General features: G+C 32.6%; 1 protein-coding gene and 1 long non-coding RNA gene across 2 annotated transcripts; one reads left to right on the plus strand and one right to left on the minus strand.

Annotated features, from left to right (window-relative positions):
* Positions 1-4,961: 4,961 nt before the first annotated feature.
* On the minus strand, positions 4,962-7,155 carry LOC139857625 (uncharacterized). The gene is made up of 3 exons (XR_011762612.1): positions 6,395-7,155; positions 5,873-5,947; positions 4,962-5,716 (listed from the first exon to the last, which is right to left on the minus strand). It is a non-coding gene; the product is annotated as an uncharacterized lncRNA (long non-coding RNA).
* Positions 7,156-13,917: 6,762 nt separating this feature from the next.
* LOC139856819 (monolignol oxidoreductase AtBBE-like 15) lies at positions 13,918-15,541 on the plus strand. Its single transcript, XM_071845526.1, has one exon. It carries the CDS (start codon positions 13,918-13,920, stop codon positions 15,496-15,498), a length of 1,581 nt encoding a protein of 526 aa, XP_071701627.1. The 3' UTR covers positions 15,499-15,541.
* Positions 15,542-27,198: the final 11,657 nt, after the last annotated feature.

Below are 27,198 nucleotides of genomic sequence, written 5' to 3' on the forward strand. Positions count from 1 at the left end.
AGAAGAGAATAAAAAGGCAAAGAAATAAACTAAGTGTGGGGAGAATGTACCAAGTTATTCAATTAAAAATTATCTATCACATGTTTCTGTAAAGTTATTGCAGGTGCTTTTGTTTTGAACTAAATTAATAGTTTTACCCGGTTTATTGTGATACTTTTGAAAGAAAGATGGATCTACACGATGAATCAATTCCATCATTAGAAGGAAGTAAAGTCTTCCGAAAAAGACACGCGCTTCTTGATTTAGGTCATGAAGTTGTCGTCCAGACCAGCTGTAGGTTGACGAAAAATCTAGAAAAGTCATCACTAAAATCGGCTGGAAATCCACGGACCTCAGCATCAAACAGGGTCGCCAAGTGGTCAGATTTATCCTAACCATGAGAAGGATTTATCTCGTACAATGGGGAGGCACCGTGCAAATTAGCTTGATAAGACTAATGAATCAGATCCCCAGAAAGGATAATCTCCTTAAAAGATTAAAAATCAGCTTTTAAGCCTGATATTACTCAATCCTTGAGATTGACCTTAAAGATTGAGAATTACAAACTCATGGAATTCGATGATATCTAAACTCGAGCTTGAACGAGAAAATATTTTGATCAAAAATACAAACCGATTTGTTTTCTGAAAAACCATTTTCAATGCGTTCATTACCATTGAACGTAAAATCCTAGGAATTCACTAAGAATTCATTAGGTCACCTAAACCAAATCGGGTGTCAACCGTAAGAACGGTGGTTGCATAGCATGGTCAGAGACAGGACCTTGTGCCAGACCGAAAAATCATAGGATGATCTTTACTATTGCTCCTACCAAGGATAGTTCTAGCATCCGACACGTTTTTAGACCATGAACAAATGCATGTCATTAGACATTGCCTTAACAGTTTCTTGTTCATCGCTTTCCTTTACAACCGGACGGTAGTTTACCGAAATGTAATATACGGAACAAGTAAACTGGATGTGTGCTTTTCGATACCAGGATAGCAGTGGATTACACGAACCTAAAAGTTTTAAGCCAAAATATTGATCCACAAATATATTTTGCAACACCAAAGAATGGATTAAATCAGAAAACTTGTCTAGGGTAAAATCTAGCTTGAATTTTCAAAAGATCAAATGTTTTCATAAAGATCCAATTTCCTTAAGGATCTACATTTTTATAGTCATGTGGGACTGTAAACCACATCGTTACTATCATTGTTTATACCGCCGTATCAAAATCACTAATGTATAAAGTGTGAAGAATAAAGAAGTGATTCGTGTGATTTAATTTCAAGTTCTGTATTGCTTGAGGACAAGCAACGTTCAAGTGTGGGGATATTTGATAGTGCTCCAAATGAACATATATTTAGTAGCAATATCCTCCCAATATGTAAATTATTTAGTTGTAATTGTCCTATTTTAAGTTGTAATCGTTTATATTAAATAAGTGCGAAGACAAAAGGCGAAAATGACGATTTGAAGACGCAAATGACCAAAAAGCTCAAATGTACAAGATACAATCCAAGTGGTTCAATTTATTGATGAGAAACGTCTAAAAATGACAAAAGTACAAGTTGCGAAACGCAAAGTACAAGATATTAAATTATACGAAAGGACGTTCAAAAATCCGGAACCGGGACCCGAGCCAAGAAGAAACGCCCGACGCAACGGACCAAAAATATCTAGTCTACTATGCACAAGAATAAAATATAATATATAAATAATTATATTAATTATTTATATATTTATATTTATTTTAAATTATGTCGACGAACAAGAAAACAAAAATGATTGAGCTGGATTCTGGTGGCCATGCGACTCGCATGGCCAGAAGGCTATTTCCCATGCGAGTCGCATGAGGATCAGAATCAGGCCTGGTCTATAAATTTGCCATTTTTCGTCCGAAAAAAAATACACACACATAATAATAATAATACTCCATAATATAAATAAATATATATATGTATATATAGTATAGATTAGTGTTATATTAGATTAGTTCGGGTTATGTAAAGGTTATTTTACGGGTTTTTGAAGTCGAAACTCTGTCCGTGTAACACTACGCGATAAATAATCAATGTAAGCTATGTTCTCCTTTTTAAATTAATGTTTCGTACTTAAGTTATTATTATGCTTATTTAAAACGAAGTAATCATGATGTTGGGCTAATTACTAAAATTGGGTAATTGGGCTTTGTACCATAATTGGGGTTTGGACAAAAGAACGACACTTGTGGAAATTAGACTATGAGCTATTAATGGGCTTTATATTTGTTTAACTAAATGATAGTTTGTTAATGTTAATATAAAGATTTACAATTGGGCGTCCCTATAAATTACCATATACACTCGATCGGACACGATGGGCGGGGTATTTATATGTACGAATAATCGTTCATTTAACCGGACACGGGAATGGATTAATAGCCACTAGAATAATTAAAACAGGGGTGAAATTACATTCAAGGGTAATTGGTGTAATTGTTAACAAAGTAGTAAAACCTTGGTTTACACGCAGTCGATAACCTGGTGTATTCATTAAACAAAGTATTAAAACCTTGTTACAATTCGAATCCCCAATTAGTTGGAATATTTAACTTCGGGTATAATAATAATTTGACGAGGACACTCGCACTTTATATTTATGACTGATGGACTGTTATGGACAAAAACCAGACGGACAGATTAAATAATCCAGGACAAAGGACAATTAACCCATGGGCATAAAACTAAAATTAATACGCCGAACATCATGATTATGGAAGTTTAAATAAGCATAATCCCTTTTATTTCATATTTAATTGCACTTTTAATTTTCGCACTTTAATTTCTGTCATTTTAATTATCGTCATTTACTTTACTCTTTAAATTAAGTTTTTAGTTATTTTTAATATTTTGCATTAGCTTTTAATTGTGACTTTAAAATATAAAATCGACAAACCGGTCATTAAACGGTAAAACCCCCCTTTTTTATATTTATATTTATATATTGTTATATAAAAATAAAGTGTTTCATAAGCCCGTCTCCCTGTGGAACGAACCGGACTTACTAAAAATTATACTACTTCGCGACTAGGTACACTGCCTATTGTGTTGTAGCAAGGTTTTGGTATATCCATTTTGTAAATATTTAATTAAAACTTGTTAAATTTTGTAGCATTCCGTATTAAAAATATACACTATTTCGTAACCCCGTGCTACCACATCAGTAGCTCAGGGTTTATTTAATCAAGATTTTTCAACAGATTTACTCTCGTTTTCTTTTCTTTTGGGACTTATTTGTAGAGCTAAACAAGATGTTCATGTATTCAAGAAATACTAGACTGATGATCCACGTTACCAAATCATTAATAAGAATCTCCGGGATTCTTATAAGAGCGCCTACTAACATCTTCAATTTTATTCTTTCATGGATCACCGTTATTTCTTGATAATTAATATCGTATCTATCTTTGAGTATTTTCCATAATACACTTGGATCTTCGATCATATAATATGTAGATTCTAAAGACTCGTCAATATGCTTGCTAAGAAAAATATTTGCTATTGCTTTCTCTTGTTCGGAACAATTGTTATTTTCATTCAGGGTTTCTAAAATACCAATTGATTCGAGATGTTTTTCTACATTCATAATCCATGTTAAGTAGTTGTTTCCACTTGATTCTAAAGGAGCAAATTTAAGCTTTTTTAAATTCGACATTTTCTATTATCAAAAAGATGAACAACATAAATCATAATCATAATAAACTTCTTGATTAGTGACTTTTGCTTGCTTAGATAAACTTTGATTATACGGAGCACTTCGTGCTGATAACGTGTTGTAATTTAGTAGTTTATTACTACCTTTTGCCTAAGCTTATACAATACTTAAATATTAAAGAGTAGTAACGGAGAGAGAGAGGAGTATATATTTCATATATATGTAAGAATGGTGCACCTCATATGGTTACATTTACTCGATATATATACTACTAAAATATCTGTACATTTGAGATTCTTCAATTATGAAGCATGTGAAATAGTGATATGTAAAAGTTGTCATCCACTTTTGACTTTTGGAATAACATCTTTTCACAACAAATAATAATAATAATGTTTTACGGAGTATAATTGAAAACACCAACAAGAACAACAAAGGCACAAAAGCCCAAAACATGCAAGCCTCACAACTAGAAATTTGCTAAGGCAAAAATTCCAAGAGTACACCTACCAAACTACCCTCGGACTATTTGAAAGTTTGTAATGCATAAACTAAAAACTAAACAACCGCTCAGACAAAATAACGACTACAACAAACAACTAAACTAAGACCACTCCGTTGGTTACATATTAACCCACAATTTCATCCATATCATGAAGTTCCACCCATGACACCTTTTTCACATCGCGTTGGGGGTAAAGGGGAGGGAGTTTTACTCTCCATGCCCCGTATGGGATTGGTGCAGGTTTCCTCCTAGGCACGCAGTTGGAGAGCAGGTATAACTGTGTAAGAGATAAACGCGTGGGTGGTTAAGTCCCATTGGGTAATCCTAACAGTTGTAAAAAAAAAAAAAGACCATTTGTAATGTTGATGGCGTGATGGAGTGTGATGGGGTATTTTTGTGAGGTATAGTGCTGGTGTGGCAGTGTTATGGTGTAATGAACACTACTACAAAAAAGAGGTTTGCAAACCGGTTTTTAGGGGTTTGCAAACCGGTTTTAAAAACCGGTTTGTATCCATAGGGGTTTGCAAAGTCCAGACCGGTTACAAAACAGGTTTGCAAACCCAACCTTCCAAACACGATTTCAGCTAACATAGGTTTGCAAACCCAACCTTCCAAATCGGTTTTTAGCTAAAACAGGTTTGCAAATCCAACCTTCCAAACCTGTTTTTTACATGAAACCGGTTTGCTATCTATTTTTTATATTTTTTTATTTATTTTAAAGCAGTATACATACCACATAATTGATAGAAACCTGTTTTTTACTCAGGATATTATTTGCAAATTTCCTAATTAATGTCTTCAAAAGAGTACAAAAGGGCAGGTGTTTTGAAGTGACCACCCGAAACACTTTAACATCAATTGCCTACACTATTACCTAACTTATACTTGAATGTCTTTAAACCAAATACAATTCATAAACCAAAAACTATAACTAAATCTTTGAAGACCATTCACCTACACAAGATAACATTTTATAATAATAACCAAACTCATACCTGAAATCCACCACCAAAAAAGCAGAAAATTTCAAGTAGACTCGAGCATTGATTGCAGTTGACTTTTGCTTATCCAATCTTCTCTTCTAATCTTTATGTCTTCATATTCTTTAATCTTCATACCATTATCCTTGTACTCTTTAACCTTCAAAATCTTCATCTCGTCCAAATCTTCAATCTTTGACCTTCAATCTTTGACCTACAATATCTTTCCTCTTACACGTAGATACATTGTGTGCTATCTCTGCACAATATGTCTTGAACATATATCAAATTTACAAAACCACTTTACAATTACACGATAGATGTATTAATGAAAGTTATGACTTAAAAAATAATGGAATAAAATTAAACTGTTGTGCATCATTAAAACTTCCAACTCCTTTGCATTGTGAACGACAAACTTCTTGAAACCATTTGGCAAATAATGACTGGTCTTTTTGTCTGATCCGTACCCGATATTGGGCATAAGAGTTACACCCTTAAACTTTCTCCTCACACGTGAATCGATGCCCTTTGGTGTATGCCAGTTTTCCTACACAAATGAACATTTCAGTAACATGCCACTCAATGCAACTATGTCAATAATATGTTGTAGAAGAAACTACAATTAAGCTAAAAGATGAAATATTCCAGTCACTAAAGCCATACATAAACACAATGTATCTACGTGTAAGAGGAAAGAGATTACCTAATTACAATCTTGAACTTCTTAACACGTTTCTTGACGATCTTCTTATCAAGCTTAGGAACTGCCATCGATTACCTAATTACAATCAACCAAGTAAATTAATGCCTACCTTCAACAAGTAACTGAATAGCTTAACAAACATTAATTTCAAACGATTAATTGTACAACAACATCAAGTATTTTCATGAGCCCTTCATCTTAGAGCAAACATATTAATTCAAGGTATCAAGTTATTAGCCATGGAAAACAAACACATTTCGATTATATTGGTTAAAAATGTACTCGTAACTATTAACACAAATAATAAACAAAGCGATTCAACTTAGAGCAAGATAACATATAAGAAAATTCAATTGTAAAACAGCAACAACTATCAAAAGATTGTTAGCAAATTCAATTGTAACAATTAAGTTCAAAAACTATACTCAAATTTAAAAAAACTATTCAAGCTAGATCTAAGAGCAACAATTAAAATATATAAATTTATAAATTAAAATTGATAAGAAATCTAAAGAAGTGAACCTTCGTTATAAGTGTTGCTAAAACTGCCGCCTCAAAATGGATGAAGCTACTATTACAATACCATAAAACAATATTCCTTCAATCAATTAACTACAGATTTAGATCTCAAGCGCGCTGTAACTAAAGCCATACATAAACATTAGAGTCAATGTAAAGTCAAAGAAAATTTAACGGTTACCGGTATAAAAAGCATATCGGAGATGAAGACGATGATGATTTGAAATGGCTGAAGCAGATCGGAGAAAACGGACGCCGGCAACTTCATTGAGTTTGAGTAGTTGTGTTTAATTTGAAATTTTTGCTAAGCTCTCAATTAATTTCATCTCCAGCTGCTTTATTTGCCTTATTTTAGCATTGAAAACTGGAGACCTGTTTTGTTTTAAAACAGGTTTGGAAAGTCCAAACCGTTTTTTTTTTTAAAACAGGTTTTGAAAGTATGCTTTTGAAACCCGTTTTTATTTAAAATCGGTCTCCAATTTCCTTTTTGTTTTTTAACGGGTTTGCAATTTTTTTTTAAACCGATTTTTTGCACTTTTTTAAAAAACAGGTTTGCAATAGGGGTTTGTATTCTCAATTTTGTAGTAGTGTAAGTTTGTAATGATATGACGTGATGATTGTGTGATAGAAAACAGTGGCGGAGCCACGTTGACAACACCGGTGTCACGTGCCACCAGTGAATCTGATTTAGTAGCTGCCTATTACTCATGTGTTTTTGATCATTTTGTGGGTTTGGCTTCTTTTTCTAGTCATGGCAAGATGGACTCAAGTTTAATGGAGGTTTGTGTATTTTCTTGAAGAAGGTGAAATTGGTAGGTCCTCTTTAAAAGTCACGGATTAACATACCTATTTTTTCATTAAAAAATTATTATTATTATTATTATTAACGTATTAAAAAGGCCATAGGTTAGTAGTGGGGTCCTCTTTAAATGGCTAGAGAAATCTGATGTGGTATTAAAAAATTATTATAATAAAAATTATGTATTATTTATTTGAAAAGTTCATTTGATTTTGTAAAATAGATTATCTTTTTTTTCTCATTAAATCGTATAATAATTATATCTATATATATATCTAAAAGACAAAGTTCAAGTGAATAGTGAAGTTTAAAAACTTTACCAGCTTACAACAAACTTTTTATTTTTTTACAATTCAACCACACCCTTTTAATAGCCAACTTTTTCACATTTTATAATTTAACCAAAAACCTTCTCATTCATTATAAATCGCTCACACAATTTTTACTATTTAATAACTATTTGTTATTATATTATTATTATTATTATTATTATTATTATTATTATTATTATTATTATTATTATTATTAATATAACTAATAGACAAAATTTGTCTTATTAGTTATGAATAATACTATTTAATATTTTATTTTTCACACACTCAACCCCCTAACTTTCATTAAAATACAAATTGAACCCCCTCATTTTATAGTACTATTTAATATTTCATTTTCCACACACCCAACCCCCTAACTTTCATTAAAATACAAATCGACCCCCCTCATTTTATACCTATATTCTAAAATATTATTTATCCCATCACTAACACTAAAAATATTGAATAATAACACTCACCACGCTACTATTGTGTTACTTTTTTTTGTGTGTCTCAAACGATAAAAAAACAACTTTCATAAAAGGAACAACCCTTCAATACTACCAAAAGATATCGAAAAATATTCTTTTTTTTACAAAATAGATCAACTAACTTAAAAAAAAAAAAAACCCGAACGCTAAAAGAAGCAACTTTCACAAATGAACAACCCTTCAATGTTAGATGTCGATTTTTTTTTTTTTTTTTTACAAAATAGATCAACACTTTTTTTTTAACTCGCATTTAAAACGGAGCCTCCGGCGCGAAGCGAGGGCTCCACAACTAGTTTAGTCTATTTTATTGAATTATTTTATCTTACCTTTTATAGTCGGTGCACCCAGTGACTTGAAACTCTGGCTTCACTCCTGGTCAAAGATGACGATGAACTGACCATAATTATTGACCATCTTGCTCATTTGCATATCGAATGATGTTTTCTCTAAATGTAAAATACATTAAATTAAAATATGTTATTGCAAATGCTACTAATCTAAAAATAAACAGTTATTTTTCTTAAGACGCGGCAATGTGTGGAGTACGAATATATACCATATTATATTTTTGGGACATTTTTTTATATATGCATCTTGCTTTTTAAAAAAATAAAAATAAAAAATAAACAATACAATTATATACCATATTATATTATATTTTGCATAATAAAATAAATAAATACTCCAACGGTATTTAGGCCGTCGTCTAAATTTACGTTTGAAGACAGTTATATCGGTATTAAACTTCTTATAGTTCACGGACCAAATTTAATTTCTTGTAGATAATATTTTGACTTGTACACATTATTATATTCACGTACTCCATCCGCCTATACATAAATCATCGCACGTGTTTATTTTTTATTTTTCATTATAGGTAGTCATATATTGTTGCTCCCACGTACGTGGCCTGTAGGGTTTTCGCGTTTTTAATATTGATATGTTGAAATTTGAATAGTTGATATTTATAGTTATTTGTTGATGACAGATTAATGACACACAAACAACCGTCTAAAAATAGCAACTATTGACCAGCTATTTTTTCGTAAGGCGGCAATGTGTGGAGCAAGGTTGGAGATCTCGGATCTCGGGGAGATCTCGTTTGGACATTTTTTGGGGAGATCTCGGCATCTCGAAAAAATTTCGAGGAGATCTCGGGTGTTGACTTACATTGACTTTTTAGTTTTTATAATGTAAATATATATAAATAAATAAATATATGTACATTTATATATATTTTTATGAGATTTTACAAGTAAATCGAAGAAATGAGAGAGAAAATCCGAAAAATCACGAGATATTATGAGAAAATTCGAGAAATGAGCGAGAAAATTCAAGAAATTGTGACTATGACCAAGTTTGACCTTGTTGACCGAGAAATCTCGGGAGATGGACATCTCGTCTCTGCGGCCTTCCAAAAACGAGATCTCGAGGAGATCTCGGGGAGAAATAAGGAGATTTACAACACTGGTGTGGAGTACAATTATACACCATATTACATTATATTTTGCATAATAAAATAATAAACTAGTTAAAGACCCGCGAATTCGCGGGATTCGGAAAATAAAGTTAAAATATTGACGTAATTAAAAGCAAAATAAGAAAGAAAAATGTAAATCGTCAACTTATAAACATACTTTAGACAAAATTAACTGTTAAAAAATAGCATACAATAATTTATTTTAATTTTTTTGAAAACCTAATAATCTTTTTTATCATTTCTGTGAATATTTACATACGTATAAGGTTACCATACATGTACCCAAATTATTGTCATGCTTTGCCACTAATATGCTAGCGAAATCAATTTATAGTGGACTACTAAACTACCATGCTAATCGACTTCACTTGGCTTAGTTAACCATTGTTGCCAACTCAAACGAAAATCCTTTGATCTTTTACTTATCTATTCGAAGCTACGAATTTGGATCTCGTTAAGCGTGAGTGAACCGCCTATATCTTGAATCTCGAACATGGTCAACGGATTTGGTTGTGTCATTAAATCTAGGACACATCACCGAATCTAAGTCCATTCCTCTTTTGTCAAGCTCTTCTCAAACCGGTCGTCTCTTTAATTTTGATCAGTTGTGACAATCGATGGGTAGTGAATTGCACATCTCTGTTGCTACTTAGCTTGTTTCCCTATCCACAAGTCTTGATGTTGAATCTGAAGTTGCATCCAATTGATTTCTGCCTCCAATTCGATCAGTTCATCTTGCGTTTGTCTTGTTGGAATCCTTGACCAGCCTCACGTGAACTCCCAATTGATGCATGCCCATCGAATTCTGTCAGCAACGACGGTTTCTCTTGTTCAATCTGGAACAGCCTTTTATATTTATCCTTCTATATTTATCCTTTGCACATCTCCAATTTGCTTGCGAAACGAATTAGTAAACGGAATGCTCAAGCTGTTAATGTTCAACCACGTGCCTCCTGACCTGCTGCTGCAGTTAATAACACCACCCGACCCCCCCGAATCCCCATAAGGACTCTTGATTAAACCTAGCTTATTTCATGTGAAATCCACCAAGAAAGTCAATTTGGGGCATACATCTCAAGCTTGATATAAATTTGGCGCAGAAAAACTTTTGTATTGATTTTGTGGCACATGGACTTATCCAGATACAATGACCAAGTATCTAACAAAAAAAGTTTGAAAGCAACAGTGATCGGAAAGAATTGTTGGTAGTAAGCATCTTGTAATGAATAATTAAAAATGAAAAGAAGTAATTACCTATACACGTAGCACCAAAAACATCACCGGCATGATAAAGAAGGATCGGAACAAGCTGCATCGATCATTAGGAAGTTATAAGCATTTGAATAGAAGCATTGAAGCTACTTAACATGAGTCTTTATAGAAGAAGTCACAATTTAAACCCATTAACTGATTACTTACATTTATATACACACTTGTAATTTAAGTAAAACAGCAATAAATCATCATTATGAGGGTAAGCCAGGTGGCAATTTCAACCCGTTTACTTCTAACAAGTTAGATTGGGTGATAGCTAACCCATTTACTTCTAGCCCGTTTACTTCAACACATAGAAGAGATGTGTTTGAGGTTGTCTTCGATTAAGTGATCCACATTATCAAGCTTCAATTCCTTTTTCATGCTTATTTTCTATGTTCAGCTCTATATATTCAACCATCAAAATTATTGCATAAGAATTAAACAATAATAAACCCTAAAACATTAAACACTAACAAAGAAGAAAAGTTTGAACTTTTGAATTTGTACACATAAAACAAAACACAATACCTCAGTCGAATTTTCTCAAAATGACATAAATTAGATCATTATAATCGAAATACAAAAAACCTAATTTGATAAAAACCCAGTTTAACTCAACATAGTGGATGTGTGCATATTGATAAAAACCCATTTTGACAATTTTTTATTCAAACGGGTCAAAAGTCCAAATAGTCATAAAATGACTTTTCATCATTTTGACTATAATTACACTATCTTTTCCACTTTCAACACTCTCACAATTCAACAAATTTCTTATTTAAATAACATACGCTCAAATGGACTAAGTTCCACTGTATTGACCATATAACCAAACTAACCTTAAAACTTCAAAATACACTTTTGACACACTCTATATACATAGTATTCAGAGCTGGATTAAAAAAGAAAACAGTAGCTGAGATAACATTACAATGTAAAAGATCAGAATTGCTTCCAACAGTTATAAAAACATCTTTCATGCACTTACATTAAGTAACTTTTAAATCCTGCATCAACTCCAACTAATAAAATTAGGGTTCTAGTGCTGTTATATAGTACCCCATGTAATTTTTGGATAACATACTTTCATATCTATATAGTACCCACAGTTTAAGTAAACTCCCAACGCTAACAGTTTCAATATAGTACCCATGATTCTTTATCACGACATCACCAGTTAGTAAATGCAAAATTAGAGATAAACCATTGTATATCTTTGTGCATCATGTAAACGACTTTATGTTGCATAAAAAAACGAATCTTGTGTGGTGGGGTATTCTCTTCTGTGTGTGACGATTAGTTGAATATAACGGTACACAGATTATATGTAATGCAGAAAAACTAACCTTTTCTTCATCATGAGACTGACTTTCGTTGCTTACATATGATAGTTGATCGACATTCTGAAAAGTTGAAGCAATAGCAACATTCGTTGCTTGAATGTTTCGTGAGATGTAGTGCCCCCTATTAATCTTAATTTTCCTTAGCATTGTAACGATATTTTTGACTGAAAGAATGAGAATGTGTTAGATGAGACAATTAAATAAACTCGCGAAGTGTTACAAATTAGATTCGTTCAGATCAAATATGAAAAAAAAACACACAAAAAACACCATGTCGGCTAACAATAAGCATTCTTTCAGCTCAAATATCATAAAGCAATACACAAAACTGGAGTGCAAAGATTCATTGACCTGGGCAACCATTAGTTTTTCCTTTTTTTAGGTGTCGCTTTATAAAATAGAATGCATTTAGATTTGACCTTATGATGCTGTCATCAAAAGCATTTGAAACGTTTGAAAAATTAGTTTTAATAATACACTAAACCAACCGATTAAAAGCCTAAGATCTCTAACATTACTTACTGCTACATAGCATGAGTGGTCAACTAAATGAAAAATAATACAGCATAGATAAATCTTGTTCCTGAGTTTGTTTTACTTGCTGCAACTAATTGGTGATCATCAGTCACCAAAGAAACAACTTAATATTCCAGGATAAACAGAAAAAATATAGAACCTTAGAAACGGGAAAAAAAAAACAATTCAATAATAAAATAAATGTTTAATGCGTAAGCAAGCAATAATCTTTCATCAGTTTGATTAACGACTTAGAAATCAGAAAACAATTACGCAAAGCAAAAAGGTTGATAAACCCTAATCGAGATAACAATAATCAGAAATCAAAATAACAATAATCCACATACCTGACCGAGATTGATAAAGTATTGACTTTTAAGCGATTTTAAACCCTAATCCGTCATTGTTCCAATCATTTTTGTCATCGATTCATATGTAGAATTCGTCATCGATCGTTTTTTAAGGAGGTGAGAATCGAATAGCCCTATCAATGATCGTTTTTGTAATCGATTCATATGTAGAATCCGTCATCATCGATCGTTTTTCACAGGTTAATCGAAGTTATTATTCGCAGGTTATGGTTTTCCTTAACAATCAATCATTTGATTGTTAAGGTGAACGTATAATTTGTGTAAGGAGAAGATCGTCAGAGAGAGATTGAGATTAGATTTGAAAGAACAATTAGGTTTTCTGATTCAATGTCAGAGGTTAATTGAGTCGTACCTGTTGTTGATTAGAATTTAATATGAGGGTATTTTAGTCATTTAACAGGATGATTAGCTAATCTAATTTTTTTGTTAGCTAATACCTCAAATGGATGGTTGTGATTAAAAGTTAGACTTGATCCTATGATCATAAAGGGGTTAGGTTGTTTAATTAGGAGAGATAATGGTTCTTTTTAATCTTTAATTAATAAAAGAGATAAATACTCCAACGGTATTTAGGCCTCGTCTAAATTTACGTTTTAAGACAGTGATATCGGTATTAAACTTCTTATAGTTCACGGACCAAATTTAATTTCTTGTAGATAATATATTTTGACTTGTACACATTTATATTCACGTACTCCTACATCATCACACGTGTTCATTTTTTATTTTTTATTTATATGTAGTCATATTATTGCTCCCACGTCCTCCCACGTAACATCATGTAGGGTTTTCGCGTTTTTATATTGATATTGATATTGATACGTTGAAAGTTGAATAATTGATATAGTTGTTTGTTGATGACAGATTAATGACACACAAACAACCGTCTCAAAATATAGCTTATATAAATATAAATGATGGAAAATGTGACAAACAAAAAACACCACACACAAATATGGAATTTAAGTTGTTTACATACACAGTCATAACAATTATTCTAGCTCTATCCCTTAGTTTTTTCACGTCAACAAGCTCTAATAACTTTCTTGATTGCATCTCTCAAAGAAACTTATCAAATGTTGTTTTCACTCCTAACAACACTTCATACTCTACAATTCTTCAATCTACAATCCAAAATCTAAGATTTGACACCCCTAAAAACCCAAAACCATTAGCAATAATCACACCCTTGACATATTCTCATGTACAATCTACTATAATATGCAGTGTACAATTCAAGCACCAAATTCGTATCCGAAGTGGTGGTCATGACTACGAAGGTCTTTCGTACACTTCTTATGAAAACACCCCTTTTATCCTTCTTGATCTCAACCAACTTCGGTCAGTAACGGTCGATTTAAGTACTAATACCACATGGGTTGAATCGGGTGCCACTCTAGGTGAACTTTCGTATATGGTGTCTCGAAAAAGTAACGTTCTTGGATTCCCTACGGGCGAGTGCACATCAGTGGGTGTTGGGGGACAATTAAGTGGAGGAGGGTTTGGTACTATGGCTAGAAAGTATGGTTTGTTAGCTGATAATGTTGTTGATGCACTTTTAGTCGATGTAAATGGACGAATACTAGATAGGGATTTAATGGGTGAAGATTTGTTTTGGGCGATTAGAGGTGGTGGAGGTGGAAATTTTGGAGTTGTATTATCTTGGAAGATTAATCTAGTTTATGTTCCACCTAAAGTTACGGTTTTTACTATTTCTAAGATGCTAGATGCAAATGGTACCAAGATTGTTCACAAATGGCAATATATTGCGCACAATCTAACAGAAGATTTGTTTATTAATCTAGTTGTAAGTCCGGTTCAAGTGTCAAATACAACGATTCTTGCGGTAACATTTAACTCTTTGTTTTTGGGGACGAAAAACGAGCTTATAGCAACTATGAATGATAGATTTCCTGAATTAGGGTTACAGGAAAAAGATTGCATTGAAATGAGTTGGATAGAATCAGTGGTTTATCATTCGGTTTATTTAAAGGGACAAAGTGTTGATGCTCTTATAGAAAGAAGACCTTGGCCTAAAAATTACTCCAAGTTTAAATCGGATTACGTGAAAAAACCGATTTCAGAGGAAACACTTGAAAAGATATGGAAATGGTGTTTGGAAGAGAATTTGATCCTAGCGATCGAACCACACGGTGGAAAGATGAGTGAGATCGATGAATCTTCGACTCCATATCCACATAGAAAAGGGAATTTGTACATTATACAATATGTTATGCAATGGAATGAAGGGTTTAACACAACTAAAGAGCATGTTGCTTCTATAAGAAGGGTATATGAGAAAATGACACCTTTTGTGTCCAATAACCCTAGGGAAGCTTATGTGAATTTTAGAGATTTGGATTTGGGTACAAATGGTAATGCATGTGGCACAGGGTATTTGCAAGCATTGAGATGGGGAAACAAGTATTTTATGGGAAATTTTAAGAGGTTGGCAATGGTGAAAGGTAAAGTTGATCCAATTAATTACTTTTGCAATGAACAAAGTATCCCACCTTTACCTGTGCCCGATTATTAGTAGTTGTATTGTATTATATATTTTGATTTGAAGTATTAATAGTTGATCCAACTAATTTTTAAATTATTAATGTATAATTCATTTAAATATTCACATATTGTTTATGTCTCCAATCTAAGTGATGTATACTTTTTTTTTTCTTTTTCCCATAAGCACAAATACTTGACTTATTCTTTGTATAAAAATTACCCATTATACTATTGGGGTACGCTCTTGAGGGTTCACATGTATGTTTGTTAAAAATAGCTAAGAGATAAAATTGTTAGCCAGTAGCTATTAGTTTGTAGCTGTTATCTAGTAGCTAGTAGCTGAAGCTTTTTTGATATGTTTAAGTGTTTGACAAGGTAGCTGGTGCTGTTAAAGAATGATGAAATGACAAAAAAGGACATGAAGAAAAAACATATTTGATTACAATTAACATTTAAATTTATCATTAGTATATAAACACTGCTTAATAAACGCATATATCGTAATCTAAAAAAGGTAAATTCACCACGATTTTTACACGAATATATATATATATATATATATATATATATATATATATATATATATATATATATATATATATATATATATATATATATATATATATATATAATGTCCATCACAGGACTTGAACCCATGACTTCAAGGTAAACACACACCCAACACACAAGATTTTACTAAACAAACATACAATACATAGATACTCATATGATTACGATTATGGTTTTACCAAGTAAATATACAACACATGTATACGCAAACAACTACTTGTATACCCATAATACACCAATAATTGATTATGAAATCTGCCGGATGCTATCGATCTATCTACTCTATATATAATAACAAAAATTAAATGAGGTCACAATAAAATAAAATCTCTAATCCTAACCATTCATTCTTTATTATCTATAAAATCTACACCAATAAAATAGCCATGTCATGGTTACGACCTCATAATCTCAATATTTAGAATTAAAAAAACTAAAATATCCTTCAAATTTACATAATGCACGGGCTCTACTTGAAAAAATAGGGGTTCTGAATAAACCTTTTCATTTCAAACTTAAGAGCATAAAAAACCAACCTATTTACCTCTAAAAAAATCGATCTTCGGAATCAATCGTCAATCATTATTGCTTGGAAAATCCTCTCAAAACAACACACGACAACCATCAAAATCGCTGATGAATTCTTACTTCAGGCCACTATCAAATCGAGCTTCAATAGGGTGTTCTTCATCGTTCAACAAAAATCAACCAGTTTTGAATTCAAGAAAGTAAGAGTGTAGATACATCATAAACATCGCCGTTTAGCTTCGTTTGTGGTCAATTTCTAACCCTAATATTTTTTGATCTGAGATCCGTGATTTAAGTTTTTAGGTCATAAAAGTGAAAATCAAATTAAAACGATTCTGTTAAATTCAAGCTTAGTTACTGATTATTGAGTGCTATGTTAATGATTTAGAACAAACTTCATGTATAATTTGTTGTGTGAAAACATCTAAATTTGATATTCAATATTATGATAGGTCAATAAAGATTGAATCAATTCTAATATTTATTAATGAAAGTGTGGACATATATTTTGATTACCTTGCACTAGACACTGCACAAGCAGGTATATTAATAGTTATATAACTAAGAGATGGATTATATCATTTATTGGGTTTTATATTTCAGTATACGTAGAGATGGTAGTCCTCATTTCTTTTACTGCTTTTAAATTGCAGCTGATTTTTCTAGCAAGAGATGGCATCAAAACGTGAAAGCTTTGTGTGTTATTCTATAATAACTGCTTCACTACGAAGTAGATAGCAATGCTGAAACTATATGTAATTCTAACCGAGGGCCAGGTTCCGTGAGTATTCTTGTCACGAACTATTACGAATTTAATGAGGTGTTCAAATTTTTCTAATTGTTACACAACTGTTGAAGACATGTTTCTATGCATCCTCTTGAACACTGTTAGCCATGAAATATAGTCTGCAATGTGGGAGGAGCTAACAGTAATGGTGCAGTTCAATTGGTGGGTAACTTACTTTAACTGGCAGCAATAGTTGTGTATTCGTACAATACACTAAGCAAGATGTTGATTAGTGAGCAAGTTTTGATTCTTCTGTTGATAATGTAGAAAATAGCATTGATACACGACTTGCAATTTGTGGAAGACGTCCATGTAGTTGCGTTATTGAGGGCAAATACAAGTCTTTCTGAGTTAAGCATTGTCGAAAACTTCGTGAGTTGTTCTTTGAATATCTTTTTACAACTATATTTTGACACGTTTGACTTCGTGTCCTAATCATTAATTATACATATTACAATTGACCAAATTTTTTCAACTGTTCATCAATAGTAAGGGCATTTTAGTCCTTTCACACTAAAAGATATTTATCCCTAACTTTCCATTCCCTCAACAGTAAGGGCATTTTAGTCCTTTCATACTAAAAGATATTTATCCCTAACTTTCTATTCCCTCCATTCCCATCTTCTCCACCGCATCTGATAGTGTCTCTCGCGCTTTCTTCTCCCACATCCCAACCACCACCCACTCCTCTTCTCCTCCTGGGTTATATATACACAACGACAATTATAAAGCAAATTCATTTTTCCTCATTTCCACGGTCATCTTCGGCAACCAACTTCTTCAATGGCCAAATTGCTTCACACTTCTTTCACAAAAAATCCAAATATATTTCAAAATCAACGTAATCACACATCAATTTATAGATTCAATCGTGTTTACACTCCGTTTAATTCAAATTCATCGATCGATTATAGCGTGAACCGTTGTTTAGATTCATCAATTTGTTGTTCGTATATGTCATGTAACCCTAGGGTTTGGATTTCGAATCGTACGCTGGTAATATTACATTTGAGCAAATATGGTTACTATTCCTCAATAGTAACTTCTTTGTCCTTTTGTGAGGTTTTTTTTTTTTTTTCATCCCAAATAATTTTTGTCTTTATTCCAACAACTCTAACCGTCATACTTCCGGCAACGCAGCTTTTAGAACCTACGCACATACTCCCTCCGTCCGACTATAGGTGTCCACGTTTGACTTTTGACTTTCGGAGTCTTTCTTTGTCAACTTTGACCGTAAATATTTTTATTAGGTACATATGTTTCATTAGATATGTAACCTTTGACCCATTTCACTTGGTTTCCCGTAGACGCATATAGTTTTTTAAAGATTTAAATACTAAAGTGAAATCAAATGAAAAAGGCTCCGACCTATTGGATTATTTCGTTTACAAATGGGTTAAATTGGGTCATTGAATTAGACTTTGTTTCCCCATAGACTATAGTTTAGTAGAGTTTTGAAAAGTTCCCGACTTACCATTTTTCTCTGCCTTTATTGAGTTTATTCAAACTTATGTACAATTCATGAGAGGTTAGTCATTTTATGAATTTTTCTTTTAAGAAAGTCTTTCTATCAAATATTACCAGATCTCAAATTTAAGAGTAGGGGTACCCTTTCCGGTGTTTCGTATTTGAGTACGTGACACTTCATTAATAAAAGGTGACATTTTAGTGTTTTTGCCTCTTTAATAGTCAAATATTTCACATACTTGTATTGTATTCAATAGTTGAATCTTAGACATTCATGCAATTATTTCTAATTTCGCAGATTATTCGCATAATCTTTTGTAACTGCATAGTTTAATTTGAGATAAATATTCTAATTGATGGTGGCTATTTTTACCCATTAACTTGTGCTCGTGCCATTGAGGTATTTTATTTATTTATTTATTTATTTATTTTATTTTTTATTTATTTTATTTTTTATTTTGATCATTTTTCGAATACATTTGCTCAAGTAGACAACTATATTCAATCGAGTCGACTGTAGGCTATTTATGTAGTGAAATGGGCGGGTTTTGGTGAGTTCTGTAACATATTTCTGTTAGCTTCTAAAACACATACCCAAACACCAACTACTATTCTAAAGAGGGCCCTGAAGTACTGTTAAAGTCGTTTTCAACATTTTGCATTTTTCTATTCTTAATTTTATGGGATCTTTCTTATTTTACGACAAAGGTGGCAACATGGGTGGGTGGGTCGGGTATATTATAGTGAATCATCTGATATACTGTATATGGACATAAATCCCAACCTATAGTTGTTACAATGAAAAAGAAGTAGCAATCAGTGTCCAATATATTTGTTAGACAGGACAGTGTTTACAGCAAACATTTCTTTGTAGATTTAACCAAATCGAGCGGCTTGAAGGTCAACCAAATGTTAGATGTAGGAACAACTTACCTTAACAGGTCGTTGTTCATGGATTTACAAGCTTCTTGTGATGGTTAGTCGACATTAGAAATCGATTATGTGCAAGTTGAACTTACCAATCATTCTCAAAATGTTTAGATAAACACCCCTAACATGAACACAACCATTCCCATTATAGTATGCTTTCCACCGGACAAATAGTGTATAAAATCTTATTAGTGTAACGATTTAATTTTTGATTCAAAAAATTCTTTCTATTCAAAAGTCCCGCAAATTTTGCGGGTCTTAAACTAGTTATCTCTATTTAAAAGAAGTTTATATTGACAAAAAAAGTTATCGATTATATTAATAAACATATTGATATTATTATCTCTATATGTTACAATAAAAAACCACATGGGCCAAAAGCTATTGGATTACGTAGAATTATTTATAATAAGTTGAAGGGTATTTAAGTCATGTAAATGCCAAAAGCTATTATCATCTCCTAAACGCTACGTGAGATAGCGTTTGTAAAAGAAGCTTCTTAGAGCTTTTTCAACCCCAAGAAAAGTTTGAATTTTTATAACTAAACGAAACTTTTTATTAGATAGAAGCTTTTTTAAAAAGTTAAAAGCTATAAGCTCCAAAAAGCTCTGTGCCAAACATAGCTCACGTCATGCTCATGCAAACACGACGTAATTATGACGTCGGCATTAATTAACTTTCTATTTTTACATTTTTACCTTTTTTTCTTTCTAAAAGTTTTTTTATACCTTTTTTATATCTATGATAACACATATTTGAAAGAACAGACATCGGTTCCATAGTTCTTAATCAGGGGAAATGGATCGAAAGATCAGTGCTCTGACCGATTAAACTACAATATCAGAAAAACGAGAATAATTGAAGAGAGTTATCTACAGTCACCAACATTGACATAAAAAGTAGAAATGGATAAATAACACATAAATCGAGGGCTATGCCCAGAGATGTCGACCCAATCTCCCATTTGTATCAATATCCTCCAACAGAAAGCTCTGACATGAACAAAATAAAATGAGTCTCTTTCTCTGGGTTTCTCAATGGATTTTGTTTATTTAAAGTCTAGAGTTGCAAGGGCATAATCTGACAATTGAGATTTCTTCGGTAGAAATATGTAAAATTGTCATAGCAACTGGAGATCAAAAAGCACCAAATTTGATGACTTATTAAGGTGCCGAGTGTTCGCCCACTTCAGAGTCCTCCCATTTCTTCTTTATGATTTTATCTACTTGAAAAAGGAACATATTTTTTTTTATTATCTTATATAACACGTTATATCATTACAAATATATCGTAAATACTTTCTACACCAACACACAAGTTTAATCTCACTCGTTTAAAACTATCAAGCTTGACGATTTATTAAGGCTTCCATAATTAGTTTATAATATATATATATATATATATATATATATATATATATATATATATATATATACACACACACACACACACACACACACACACACCCACACCCACACCCACACCCCACCACCACCACCACGACGTTTCTACTCAAGTGACATCCTCATTCCTTGTGTTTGGGGTTGGAGTTGTGGTCGTGAGTTCGAGTCTCGCTCAACTCACTCTCTTAATCAATCTGCCTAAAAGAAGGAGCTCCAGATGGACCAGAGAGGGGGGGGGGGGGGGGGGGGGGGGTTCTCCAGGATCCATTCAAGATTCACATTCGGTCCGTCTGTGTAGTGACCCGAACTTTTTCATGCTTATATATATATTAAATGAAATTGTTATTTACATGATTAAGTGTTTTCAACATGTTAAGCAATCAAACTTGTTAAGACCTGATTAATTGAAATAGGTTTCATATAGACAATTGACCATCCAAGTTGACCGGTGATTCACGAACGTTAAAACTTGTAAAAACTATATGATGACATATATATGGTTATATATATAGTTAACATGATATTATGATAAGTAAACATATCATTAAGTATATTAACAATGAACTACATATGTAAAAACAAGACTACTAACTTAATGATTTTGAAACGAGACATATATGTAACGATTATCGTTGTAACGACATTTAATGTATATATATCATATTAAGAGATATTCGTACATCATAATATCATGATAATATAATAATTTAAAATCTAATTTAATATTATAAACATTGGGTTAACAACATTTAACAAGATCGTTAACCTAAAGGTTTCAAAACAACACTTACATGTAACGACTAACGATGACTTAACGACTCAGTTAAAATGTATATACATGTAGTGTTTTTAATATGTATTCATACACTTTTAAAAGACTTCAAGACACTTATCAAAATACTTCTACTTAACAAAAATGCTTACAATTACATCCTCGTTCAGTTTCATCAACAATTCTACTCGTATGCACCCGTATTCGTACTTGTACAATACACAGCTTTTAGATGTATGTACTATTGGTATATACACTCCAATGATCAGCTCTTAGCAGCCCATGTGAGTCACCTAACACATGTGAAAAAAATCATTTGGCAACTAGCATGAAATATCTCATAAAATTACAAAAATATGAGTAATCATTCATGACTTATTTACATGAAAACAAAATTACATATCCTTTATATCTAATCCATACACCAATGACCAAAAACACCTACAAACACTTTCATTCTTCAATTTTCTTCATCTAATTGATCTCTCTCAAGTTCTATCTTCAAGTTCTAAGTGTTCTTCATAAATTCTACAAGTTCTAGTTTCATAAAATCAAGAATACTTTCAAGTTTGCTAGCTTACTTCCAATCTTGTAGAGTGATCATCCAACCTCAAGAAATCTTTCTTATTTACAGTAAGATATCTTTCTAATATAAGGTAATACTCATATTCAAACTTTGATTCAATTTCTATAACTATAACAATCTTATTTCGAGTGGAAATCTTACTTGAACTTGTTTTCGTGTCATGATTCTACTTCAAGAACTTTCAAGCCATCCAAGATCCTTTGAAGCTAGATCCATTTGTCTCTTTTCCAGTAGGTTTATCCACAAAACTTGAGGTAGTAATGATGTTCATAACATCATTCGATTTATACATATAAAGCTATCTTATTCGAAGGTTTAAACTTGAAATCACTAGAACATAGTTTAGTTAATTCTAAACTTGTTCGCAAACAAAAGTTAATCCTTCTAACTTGACTTTTAAAATCAACTAAACACATGTTCTATATCTATATGATATGCTAACTTAATGATTTAAAACCTGGAAACACGATGAACACCATAAAATCGGATATACGCCGTCGTAGTGAAACCGGGGGCTGTTTTGGTTTGGATAATTAAAAACTATGATAAACTTTGATTTAAAAGTTGTTCTTCTGGGAAAATGATTTTTCATATGAACATGAAACTATATCCAAAAATCTTGGTTAAACTCAAAGTGAAAGTATGTTTTTCAAAATGGTCATCAAGATGTCGTTCTTTCGACAGAAATGACTACCTCTTTAGTAATTGACATGTAACTTAAATTTCCGACTATAAACCTATACTTTTTCTGTTTGGATTCTTAAATTAGAGTTTAATATGAAACCATAGCAATTTGATTCACTCAAAACGGATTTAAAATGAAGAAGTTATGGGTAAAACAAGATTGGATATTTTTGATCTTTTTAGCTACGGGAAATGTTTAACAAATCTATACAAATCATATCCTAGCTAATTTATATTGTATTATACATGTATTCTAATATATTATGTAATCTTGAGATACCATAGACACGTATGCAAATGTTTTGACATATCATATCGACCCATGTATATATATTATTTGGAACAACCATAGACACTCTATATGCAGTAATGTTGGAGTTAGCTAAACAGGGTTGAGGTTGATTCCAAAAATATATATACTTTGAGTTGTGATCTAGCCTGAGACGTGTATACACTGGGTCGTGGATTGATTCAAGATAATATATATCGATTTATTTCTGTACATCTAATTGTGGACAACTAGTTGTAGGTTACTAACGAGGACAGCTGACTTAATAAACTTAAAATATCAAAATATATTAAAAGTGTTGTAAATATATTTTGAACATACTTTGATATATATGTACATATTTATTATAGGTTCGTGAATCGACCAGTGGCCAAGTCTTACTTCCCGACGAAGTAAAAATCTGTGAAAGTGAGTTATAGTCCCACTTTTAAAATCTAATATTTTTGGGATGAGAATACATGCAGGTTTTATAAATGATTTACAAAATAGACACAAGTACGTGAAACTACATTCTATGGTTGAATTACAAAACAGACACCCTAATTAACGCGAATCCTAAAGATAGATCTATTGGGCCTAATAAACCCCATCCAAAGTACCGGATGCTTTAGTACTTCGAAATTTATATCATATCCGAAGGGTGTCCCGGAATGATGGGGATATTCTTATATATGCATCTTGTTAATGTCGGTTACCAGGTGTTCACCATATGAATGATTTTTATCTCTATGTATGGGATGTATATTGAAATATGAAATCTTGTGGTCTATTGTTACGATTTGATATATATATAGGTTAAACCTATAACTCACCAACATTTTTGTTGACGTTTAAAGTATGTTTATTCTCAGGTGAATACTAAGAGCTTCCGCTGTCGCATACTTAAATAAGGACAAGATTTGGAGTCCATGCTTGTATGATATTGTGTAAAAACTGCATTCAAGAAACTTATTTCGTTGTAATATATTTGTATTGTAAACCATTATGTAATATTCGTGTGTAAACAGGATATTTTAGATTATCATTATTTGATAATCTACGTAAAGCTTTTTAAACCTTTATTGATGAAATAAAGGTTATGGTTTGTTTTAAAATGAATGCAGTCTTTGAAAAACGTCTCATATAGAGGTCAAAACCTCGCAACGAAATCAATTAATATGGAACGTTTTTAATCAATAAGAACGGGACATTTCAGTTGGTATCCGAGCGTTGGTCTTAGAGAACCAGAATTTTGCATTAGTGTGTCTTATTGAGTTTGTTAGGATACATTAGTGAGTCTGGACTTCGACCGTGTTTACTTGAAAAATGATTGCTTAACAAATTTTGTTGGAAACTATATATTTTTAACATGTGAATATTATGTGATATATTAATCTCTTAACGTGTTTGATATTATGTGATAGATGTCTACCTCTAGAACAAGTCCCATTGACTCACCTACTAATAATGAAGAGTCAAATGTAAATTGGAATGATTCGTGGACTGATTCACAAGTTCCCGAAGAGGAACCGGAAGAAGAGTCAGAACCGGAAGAAGAATCGGAACCGGAAGAAGAATCGGAACCGGAAGAAGAAATAGAACCAGCGGGGGAAATAATAAAACGGTTAAGTAGAAGAAAATCCTCAACCAACCGACCAAAGTTAATTATGGTCAATGGTGTTTCCGCCAAGGAAGCAAAGTATTGGGAGGATTACCAATTCTCCGATGAATCGGATCCCGACAAGGATTCCGATGATGTTATAGAAATTACCCCAACATAATTTAATAAGGCAAAAGAGAACAATAAGGGAAAGGGCATAAAAATAGAGAAATTTGATTCCAAACCCGATGAACTTTATATGTATCGTCAACACCCGTATTTCTTAAGTTGTGACAATAACCCGGGAACCTCTAAACCACCAGGTTTTTCTAAACCAATGTGGAAAACGACGGCTCGTATTAGGGGAACATCATATATCCCTAGAAACTTAGCAAAATGAACCAAAACCGAAGAAGAAGAAACGAGCGAGTCGGAATAAGATAGTTGTATTCGTGTGGTGTAATATATGTAATATAGTGTGCTTATGCTTTATGATATATGTAAAAAATTGCTTGTATTAATAAGTATTTTTTTTTATGAATCTAACTCTTGTCTATTTTACAGTATAAAAACACAAAATGGATAGACAACCCAATATTTTAAGAGACCTACCCAGAGACATGATTGATGAAATCTTGTCTAGAGTCGGTCAGAATTCCTCGGCACAACTATTTAAGGCGAGATCAGTTTGTAAGACATTCGAAGAACATTCCAAGAATGCCTTGGTTTATAAAAGGCTTTCGTTCGAAAGATGGGGGATATCACATTGGGAAATCCATAAGTTACGATGTGTTTACTTTGACGCATATATTGTGGGGAACCCAAATGCTATTTTACGCAATGGGTTAAGAAATTATTTTGACTCAATATATCCGAATATAGGACTTCGTGATTTAGAAAAAGCGGCTAACATGAAACATAAAGAAGCATGTTATGCTTACGGGTTAGTAATGTTCACTTCTCACCAAAGTGAGAACAAGAACATCGGGCTACAACTATTAAACAAAACATTCTCACAAGTGACGGAGTCGGTAATTAGGGTAAGAAATGAGGTTTTTAGGTTATTACGAGACTGTTGGTCATTACGTAACCTTCATCCTTTTGACGACGTTACAACACATTGTCATACTATCGGTCACAACGGTTATGTTCCACAAAACCAAGGATGGGAAGTGGTATTAGTAAAACCAGAATGCATGACTTGTTTCTGGACGTATGAATTACGTGTCTGTATTGCCTTTGCTGAACGCCTTATTTATTAACTAGAATTATCTTCGCAACTACTTTGTATCAAAGTTTTATGTGCTATATTTCATGCTATATGTAAAATAGCGGTATTGTAAGTTTGCAAGTTATTGTATAAAGGTTTGAATATGATATATTTTTTTTTTTTTGTGATTAGTTTTTCATATAGAATTGTAGTAGTTGAAATGGTATGTTAGCTACTAAGTATGAACTTAACAGGTAGGTACTACCCGAATTAAAGAGTATAAAACGCTAATATGAAGAAAGAGCTTTTATAAATAAGTTCATATTACGCTACGAAATACTATTGACTACTCTTGATATTCTATATGATTAACTCGTTTCATTTGACTATTTTGAAGGAAATGGCACCGACTACTCGACACACCTTGAATATGAGCGAAGAGGAATTTCGTGCCTTTCTTGCTTCAAACATAGCTGCAGTACAGGCCGCGCTACATACCAACAATAACTCTGAATCTAGCAACACAGCTAACGGCGCAAGAAATCGTGTAGGATGCTCATACAAGGAATTCACTGCCTGCAAACCTTCAGAATTTGATGGGACTGAAGGACCAATCAGATTGAAACGGTGGACCGAGAAAGTTGAATCGGTCTTTGCCATAAGTAAGTGTGCTGAAGGAGATAAAGTGAAGTACGCTACGCATACCTTCACAGGTATTGCGTTAACATGGTGGAATACCTATCTAGAGCAAGTGGGACAAGATGCTGCTTACGCGCTACCGTGGTCAGCATTCAAGCACTTGATGAACGAGAAGTACCGTCCTAGAACCAAGGTCAATAAGCTCAAGTCAGAACTTAGAGGGTTACGAACACAGGGATTCGATATTACTTCGTACGAAAGACGATTCACAGAATTGTGCCTATTGT

The sequence above is a fragment of the Rutidosis leptorrhynchoides genome, chromosome 7 (assembly GCF_046630445.1).
Source record: "Rutidosis leptorrhynchoides isolate AG116_Rl617_1_P2 chromosome 7, CSIRO_AGI_Rlap_v1, whole genome shotgun sequence".
Taxonomy (NCBI): domain Eukaryota; kingdom Viridiplantae; phylum Streptophyta; class Magnoliopsida; order Asterales; family Asteraceae; genus Rutidosis; species Rutidosis leptorrhynchoides.